General features: G+C 55.7%; 1 protein-coding gene across 1 annotated transcript; it reads right to left on the bottom strand.

Annotated features, from left to right (window-relative positions):
- Positions 1-332: 332 nt before the first annotated feature.
- LOC149414948 (uncharacterized) lies at positions 333-5,201 on the bottom strand. Its single transcript, XM_089642946.1, has one exon. It carries the CDS (start codon positions 5,199-5,201, stop codon positions 333-335), a length of 4,869 nt encoding a protein of 1,622 aa, XP_089499072.1.
- Between the last annotated feature and the right edge of the window lie 3,950 nt (positions 5,202-9,151).

Here is a 9,151-nt window from a genome sequence, read left to right on the forward strand (position 1 = left end):
CCTTGCTTCGGGCCGGGGCCGAACGTTCCCTCTCGTATAAGCACGACTCTAATAATCGTGCCCGAATTAAATGCTCTCATGATTGTACCAGCTCTAAAAATACTTCTCTGCCCGTATACCTCTATCCAAGCTCCGACGTTTCATTTATTGATAACTTTTACATTTTCATACATAGTTACATTTACATTTCAGTTACATACATTTTATACATTTAGGATTTATTTTATTCTACAATTCTATATTTATCTTATAATCCTAACGTCGGTGACTGCGGCCGAGCCCGGAGCAGTACGTCCGTCACACTCCCCCCGTGGAGCTCGGCTTCACCCATTTTAGCGGGAGGCGTGCTGCGACTTGGTGCGGCGTGGTCCCCGGCGTCCGGTCCCCCTGAGGTGGTGAGTTCGTTGGGGCGGCGTCTGGACAGGTCCTCTGTGTGTGCCCTTAGGGGCGGGATCAGAGGCCGGCAGGAGGACCGCGATCTTAACTGCTGGTCTGACGTAGGTCCCCGTGCTGGTTTTGACCTTCACGGTCCTGACCTGTCCGTCCGGGGCTGGAGTGGCCTCGAGGATCCGTCCCCGTGGCCAGCTGTTGCGGGGCAGTGCCGGGTCCACAATCAGCACCAGGTCGTCCTTTTGTAGGGGCTGCACTGGCTGCTGCCACTGCTTCCTGGCGGCGAGAGTAGGCAGATACTCGCGGACCCAACGCCGCCAAAACATGTCCGCGAGCTGTTGGCCGATCCTCCACTGCTTCCTGAGGCAGACCTCTTCCTCGGCCGCCCCGTACATGGCCAGGTGGGGCCGCCTCCCCGTTGAGCCCATGAGGAAGTGATTGGGCGTCAGCGGTTCCTCGTCCCTGGGGTCGACCGATAGGTGGGTGAGCGGTCGGGAGTTTACGGTGTACTCCGCTTCAGCCAGCGCCGTTAGGAGGGTCTCCTCCCTTGGCGCTCTCGCCTTGAGCGTAGCTGAGAGCGCCCGCTTAACAGAGCGTACGAGCCGCTCCCAAGCTCCCCCCATGTGGGGACTGCGGGGCGGGATGAAGCTCCACTCCATCCCTTGGGTGGTCGCATAGTTTTGGACCCTTGGGTCCCGACAGATGTCTTCCACGGCGTCCCTCAGTTCCTTGTCTGCGCCGTGGAAGTTGGTTCCGTTGTCGGACATCAGGGTCGCCGGCTGGCCTCGCCTTGCCGACATTCTTTGAATTGCCATTATGGCGGAGTCGGCACTTAGTGTGGTGGCCAACTCCAGATGCACCGCCCTCGTCGATAGGCACGTGAAGAGGGCGACGTATCGCTTTTCCTTCCGGCGCCCGATGGTTACCTCCAGGGGCCCAAAGTAGTCCATCCCACAGTTGGTGAAGGGCCGCACATGCCGTGCAAGCCGGGATGCTGGTAGGGGTGCCATCATCGGGGGAGACGGCTTGCCCCGCCGCATTTTACAAGCGGGGCACATGTGTTTTATGTGGCGGAGAACTGAGCGCAGCTTTAAGATGTGGAAGCTGGTGCGCAGTTCGGCCATCGTCGTCTCCACACTCGCATGATCGGCTCGGGTGTGGTATTGTTGCACAAGCAGCCGGGTGTAGCTGTCACCACCGTCCAGGATTATGGGTGACTCGGGTACTCCCTTCACTCCCTTGACTCTCGAGCCCATTCTGAGCACCCCGTTGTGGATGTGGGGTGCGAGGGAGACGAGGCGACTGCTGCTGGGCACGGCCTGCCCCGAGTGGAGCTGGCGTAGCTCTGCTCCAAAGGTTGCTCCCTGGGAGTGCCTTATCCACCGCCATTCTGCGGCCCGGAGCTCCTGCAGGACTAGGGGGCCCTCGGCTGGCCTAGCGGGTCCCTGGTGGCATCGCCGAATGAACCGCAGCATCCATGCTGTGGCCCGGATCAATCGGTTCCAGGACGAGAACCGCAGGATGGAGGGCAGCCCATCCTCCACGGCGAGAGTAAGGCCCACAAAATTTGGCCGCCTTTCCAAAATCTCGTCACCCGGCTGTTGGCTCTGCCGTTCCTGGGGCCATTGGTTACTCGGCGCTGTCAGGAAGGAAGGGCCGGTGAACCACCTTCCACTCTGGGTGAGGTCCGGTTCCTCCAGGTCCCGGGTTCCGATGTCGGCTGGGTTCAGCTTGGTCGGGACCCAGCGCCAGCTGGCGATGTTGCACAGCTCGTCAATCTCCCCCAACCTGTTTGCCACAAAGGTTGAGTAGCTGCGGGGGTCCGTACGGAGCCAGCACAGCACCGTGGTGGAGTCAGTCCAGTATGAGGTGGAGGTGATAGGAGCCTGGCATTCCTTGCGAAGAGTGTCAGCCAGGCGGGCAGCCATGAGCGCAGCCTGCAGCTCGAGGCGGGGAATGGAGAGCGGTTTCAGCGGTGCCACCTTGCACTTGCTGGACAAAAATGTGGCAGTGCTGCTTCCCTCTCCCGTAGTCTCCACTAGATAGGCCACGGTACAGCAGGCTGCCTCAGACGCATCGCAGAAGAGGTGTAGAGCGAAGGAGTGGGCCTTGCTCAGCAGGCAACGCCGCGGTATGCGGATGCTCAGGCCTTGGAGCATTTTGATCCACTCGGCCCACCTTGCTGCGTGCGCCTCGTGGATGCGCTCATCCCAGCCGACGCTGGACCTCCAGACATCCTGCAGGAGAATTTTTGACCGCACCGTGAGGCAGGCCACGAAGCCCACGGGGTCAAACACCCTCATGACCGTGCTCAGCAGCTGCCTCTTGGTTGGGTGCCGGATGAGCTCGGCCTTCTCCGTCTCCTTGAACTCATACATGAATGTATCGTTGACGGGATCCCACGACAGGCCGAGCACCTTCTCGGTTTCACAGGCGCCGCTGCTGATGGCTATGGCCGCCTTGGCCCTCTTCTCTGCCGGCACGCTTTGGAGTGCAGCGGGTGCGTTGGAGGCCCAGCTTGCCAGGTGGAAGCCTCCCCGGGATAGGAGGGTGCTGACGCCTCGTACCAGCGCCGCAGCCTCGCTCACGGAATCGGCGGCGTCCAGATAGTCGTCCATGTAGAATTTAGAACGCACTGCTGCGGCGGCGGCGGGGAATTCTGCGGCGCCTTGGTCGGCCACCCTGTTGCGGACATATTGCGCGCTGCTGGGAGAGCAAGTGGCCCCAAACATCATTGAGGACAGCTTGTATGTGGTCGCTGCCTCTAGTGGACCGGCTCGCCATAAGAAGTATTGCGCTATTTGGTCCTCCGCTTTTATTTTGATGCGGAGGAACATCTCTTCTATGTCGGCGGCTATGGCGATCTTGCCCTCCCGGAACCTCAACAGGTTGCCCAACAGGGATGACAGCAGGTCAGGCCCGGTTAACAGCCGGTCGTTCAAGGAGGTTCCCCGGCAGCGGCTGGCGGCGTCAAAAACAACTCGCAATTTCCCGGGGCTGTTCGGGTTGGTGACCGCGAAGTGGGGCAGGTACCACCTCCGTCGTGACGGTACGCTAGCCTCGGCGTCGGGTACCTTTACTGCGTACCCGCGCTCTATCAGATGCGAAATTTTGGCCGCGTACGCTGCCGCCAGTTCGGGGTCGCTTTTCAAGCGCTTCTCGAGGGCGTTGAGGCGGTTTACGGCGCACTGTCGGTTGTCGGGCAGCCACACGTCGTCCTCTCTCCACAGCAGCCCGGTCTCCCATCGACCCGAGTCCAGCGGGCGCGTTGTTTGTTCCATGATGCGCTCGGCGCGGCGTATGTCGGCGAACACCCGGCTCACTGCGGTCACGCCCAGCGAGTCAACGGAAAAGTGCCTTCGTATGAGCTCGCTGATTTCAACCATTTCAGCCGTCTCGCCGATCATGTTTAGCGTGGTACCGCTATCCACGTCCCGCCGGGTGCCCCCATGTTGAATCCAGCCGAGCGCCGTCCGTGACGTCATGCGGCCGCCATCCTCTTCTTGGACCTCCCGTGACACGATCAAATGAACATTGTCCTGGCCGATTAATAGCCGTGGTTTCACTTGCCGGTGGCCGGCCACTGTTTGTCGCGGGAGGTCTAGGTCGGACACTGTGTGAGCCACCATCGCGTATTCACAGCCGTCACCGCGCACTGACAACTTGACCCGCTGCGACTTGGCATCCGACGAACACATGCCGTTGGCGCCGTGAATGCGCAGGCCGCGGATCGGCCCCGCAGCCCCAACAATGTCTGCCACTTCGGCGTCAACGAGGGTCACCGTCGAGCCCTCGTCGAGCAGCGCGTGCACGGTCACTTGGCCCCCGGGGCCGCACAATGTCACAGGTAACACTTTAAGCAGCACCTTTCCCGATTGGTCCCAGGTGTTTGTCACCGTCTGCGCCTCGGGGCCGCGAGCGTAAGCGGCGTCGTGCAGTAGGCGATGGTGGGGAACCCGACACGTTCCCACCCCACAGTTGACACGGTATTTACACGCTTTAGTTTGGTGCACACCGTCCAAGCACTTAAAACATATCCGGGCCCCTTTCACCAACTCCCATCGCGCACCCACTGTTTCACTCGCGAATTTGGGGCACCGGAATAACTTGTGCGTAGCGTCTTTGCACAGTGTGCACTTCACTTCACTGCGGGGTTCCGGCCGCTCGTCGGTAACGAAGACATTGTCGCGGTGCGGGCGGGCGGCCCGCGGATGCTCGGCCATGCTCGGACGCGCTGCTCGGCCGCTATCGGTGAGGCCCGACCGCGGCACCGCGTTGGTCAGCCGCTTCAGGAACCCGGCGAGCTGCACCACGGTGGCGGCCTGGGCCTGGTCGGCCACCCTGTCCAACCATGAGAGGCGGAGGGCGAGAGGCATCTTCGACGCGATCTCGCTGAGTAGGGCAGGGTTGGAGAGGTAGTCGCTCCTCAGATTTCCCAGTGAAGCGACCACGTTCTGTACAGCACCGGAAAACTCTACCAGAGCTTCGGTAGACGCATCCTCCGGCAGCCGAGTCAGCCGCCTTATTTTGTCAAACATGACAGTGGCGATGGAGTGCGCGCCCCCAAAGCGGTGCTCCAGGACGTCCATGATTTCCGGCACCTGCGCCGGGTCCAGGAGGAGAGGGCTGACGGCTTCGCGCGCCTTTCCCTTCAAGGCACGCTGCAGCCGCATCAAGTTCTCGGCCGCCGTCATCCCGCAGGTAGCCGTCGACTGCAGGAACTGTGCCTTCCAGGCCTGCCACTCTATGGCGTCGCCAGCGTAAGGCGGCAGGTCCTTGGCGCTGGACTGCCGGGCGATGAGCGACGCCATCCGCTCATCCGAGCGGCGCAGTGGTGTGCGTCTCCGCTGAGTAGCCAGGGCGCAGCGCAGTGGTGTGTGTCTCCGCTGAGTAGCCAGGGCGCAGCGCAGTGGTGTGTGTCTCCGCTGAGTAGCCAGGACGCGGCGCAGTGGTGTGTGTCTCCGCTGAGTAGCCAGGACGCGGCGCAGTGGTGTGTGTCTCCGCTGAGTAGCCAGGGCGCAGCGCAGTGGTGTGTGTCTCCGCTGAGTAGCCAGGGCGCAGCGCAGTGGTGTGTGTCTCCGCTGAGTAGCCCAGGTTCCGCCCGAAGCCGCTAGATGGCCCCGCCGTCGGTGGGTACTCTGCCCGTGGAGCTGTGGCGCGCGTCTCCGCTGCGTAGTCCGGGTCTCGCCCGAAGCCGCTAGATGGCGCCGCCGTCGTCGGGTACACTGCCCGTGGAGCTGTGGCGCGTGTCTCCGCTGCGTAGTCCAGGTTCCGCCCGAAGCCGCTAGATGGCCCCGCCGTCGGTGGGTACTCTGCCCGTGGAGCTGTGGCGCGCGTCTCCGCTGCGTAGTCCGGGTCTCGCCCGAAGCCGCTAGATGGCGCCGCCGTCGTCGGGTAATCCGCCCGTGGCGCTGGGGCGTGCGTCTCCGGTTGCCAGGCTGCAGAAGAAGCGGTCCGCGGGAGGCCCTTCAGCGTGGCGATCAATTCGGCAATCTGTCGGGCGTTGTCCTCCTGCAGCTTCTGGTTGCGCCGCCTCTCAGCTCGTAGCTCGAGCTGCACCTGCCGGAGCGTGTCCTCGCTCGAAGCTTCGCTTCTCGACGAGGCGTCGGCCATGGCAGGGGGCGTCTGTGGTGGTGACGCGTCGGAGGGGCCAGCCAGAAGGTCCGCTTGGGGGTCAGAGGGGGCCATGGGGGCGGTAGGCCGGAGTCCGGGGGGCGCGGCTGCGGCCGCCCCGGTTGGTGTGGGATCGTCGCTTCCTTGCGATGAGTCCCCGTCAGCGCTGTTCTTCCCAGAGCGCAGTGAAGGTGACATCTTCCACGGAGAGATCCGGCGGCGAAGGACCACTTATGTATCAGACGTAATGTGTGACACACAAGACTGTAAACAGGGCGGTGATCCCAATCCGTGGAGGCGTGAGATGTCTTCCTTCAGTGGCGTGGAGGGGTAGAACGGGCCGTCTCTGTAGCCGTTGTAGCTGGTCCGATGCTGATACTCGTCCTTGCTGTAGAATCCGGGTCTGGTCGTAGGGGGCAGAGAGGTCCGGGGTGAGGCGAGGGTCAGAAGAAGAAGAGAAGGCGAGTAGAGTCAGAAGTCGTAGCGAGGTAGAAGGCAGAGCAGAGAGAAGTGTAGAGCTGGTGGTGGTTGCTGGATATCTAACTTTTCAAGGGACTGCTGCCCGTTTTATAGGACCCCGGCGGCCTTCGCTGGCCGAGCGACGCTCACACGGGCCTGCTTTCTCTTTGATTCCTGGAATCGAGGCCCGTGTTTTGTGACGCGCCCGCGGCCCGCCGCCGGGCTAGCTACCGCCTCTCGGCCGGTAATTTCGGGCCCTGTGGTCGAACGTGACCACGGCCTCTCTTTGTTCAGACACGATCCTCAGAATCGCGCTTGGGGAACGTTCTGACGGCGAAGCACCTCGCACGCCACGACGGCGCACGGCCCCTTGCTTCGGGCCGGGGCCGAACGTTCCCTCTCGTATAAGCACGACTCTAATAATCGTGCCCGAATTAAATGCTCTCATGATTGTACCAGCTCTAAAAATACTTCTCTGCCCGTATACCTCTATCCAAGCTCCGACGTTTCATTTATTGATAACTTTTACATTTTCATACATAGTTACATTTACATTTCAGTTACATACATTTTATACATTTAGGATTTATTTTATTCTACAATTCTATATTTATCTTATAATCCTAACGTCGGTGACTGCGGCCGAGCCCGGAGCAGTACGTCCGTCACACGTATTTTCAATAATTTCCTCCACCATTTCATTTGAAATAAACAAATCAAAAGCATCTCTGATGGATACTATGTTCTGGCTACCGTTTTTCAATCCAGGGGTAGTAGAAATAATGTTATAGCTTCTGGTACGTGAGCTGGCTGGTGGCGCAGAATTCCATTGGAATCCGAAATTCGACACGTATAAATGTTGATCTGCAACGGATTCATTCAAATTTCCTACACTAACTTCATTATCACTTCCATTTCCACTTTCAGATATTTCCTCTAATAATATTTCTTCCGGATCACTTTCAAATTCTGGATCTAATGTTTCGAATTCCAAGTCGCCATCATCACTGATCTCACTGTTCGAACTGTTAAGTAGCTTTTCGATCTCATTATCAGATAAATAATATTGCTTTGCCATTGCGTTCGTACGTAAAAAAGTGGGTGTGTCAAGCCTACGCAAGACAGAAGTGAAACTTCTAGTTTCAGCTGATGCTTGGCGTGGCGCAGTTCGCTGGTGTCTGAGAGAGAGGAAAGAAGAGAAGAGAGAGAACGTTCGTGAGCGGCTCCCCCACCTCAACAAGGTTTCACTTCAAAAATGCCACAGCCGAGAATCGAACCTCGCTTAACTGATTGAAAGCCAACCACGCTGAGCACCAACTGTAAGCAAAGCCGCATAAATTGATTATATTATGTAGGTTCTGAAAATATGAGAGCTTGTTATGTTTTATAATGTTACCTACATCACACCCAAAATATAATATATTTTTAAAAATAATGTACAATGTACAGAAATAGAATCCCACACAAGATCGCGTAGTGCGCTCTAGCGAACGGATATTTTATCAGAGGGAGATAGTTTTAATTTTTTTTTCTGTAAATTATTACATATTATCAAAATAAATAAATTAATTAAATAAATGTAATACAATTATCATAATATACGGATTAGATAATAATTTTAATCCAACACAATAACGCAAAGCGCGCTCTAGCGGAGTAATGTTTTATCACAGTGAGATAAGTGTTTTTATTATTTTGCAATATTATTTTCTTTTAAAAAATGTTCTGACCTACTAAAAAATAAGATATTGAATGAAAAAGGCGTTAAAAACAAAAAAATAATGTGCGATGGCCGAGAATCGAACTCGGATCAACTGCTTGGAAGGCAACTATGCTGACCATTACACCACCAACGCCAGTTGTCGGGATGAGCTAAGAAGCATTTATATGTTACTTCAAAACTTTGACTAGATCAAATGAACTTTAATCGGTGGTGGGGGTACCCGCATTTTCGTTTCGGTCATGAGTCGGTTTTACTCCGGTCCTCGAAATTGCATGACGCGCGTAAAGAAGTTTCACTTCAAAAATTAAAACAAAGTCACAAACAAAAATCACAATACTAGAAATGTGCCCGAATGGTTGACAACATCTGCGCGGGACTGTGAGAGACAAAGACGGAAGGACAGAGCGAGAGATATGTTGTTTTGTCGGCTGCTCGAATTCAACTGAGAAGAAATGGAGTTTTTGCGTGTTTTTATACACAATTATTCTTATAACTTTTTTAAAACGTGTCCGATTTTAATCATTTTTGAGTCGAAATGTGGGTAAATATTTGATGAAAGAATAGACAAAAGGAAATTAGCCTAAACGAGATATTTGCGGCAAAATCTTTTTTTTTTAAAACACTGGGTCAAACCAGACCCATCACCGGAGTCGAGGTGTTAACATGGAACCCTAAAATATATAACTTAATAACAACTTTATATTTTTCCTTACTTCTTTCTTAAATTTTATTTTTTCTCTTTTTTCTAACATCGTACTAAGTACACTTTCGGAAACCAATGGATAATAAATTTAAAAATGACGATAACTAGAAAAATTACAGAAGATGTTTCCCTTCAACTCAAAATATTGATATCCTCCAAAAAAATTACTGCTTACAGAAAATATGTCTAGTTAGGAATTAATAGCGACCAGGCAAGCATAATGGTGTAACAAGTAGAACCGCGTTGGGCCGCCATTGTAACAG

This window comes from Hesperophylax consimilis, chromosome 19 (genome assembly GCF_061612785.1).
Source record: "Hesperophylax consimilis isolate HC1 chromosome 19, BYU_Hcon_1.0, whole genome shotgun sequence".
NCBI lineage: Eukaryota > Metazoa > Arthropoda > Insecta > Trichoptera > Limnephilidae > Hesperophylax > Hesperophylax consimilis.

Bases quoted from the DNA above. Each gene is read 5' to 3' on its own strand.
- LOC149414948 (XM_089642946.1), bottom strand. From the start codon at position 5,201: ATGGCGTCGCTCATCGCCCGGCAGTCCAGCGCCAAGGACCTGCCGCCT.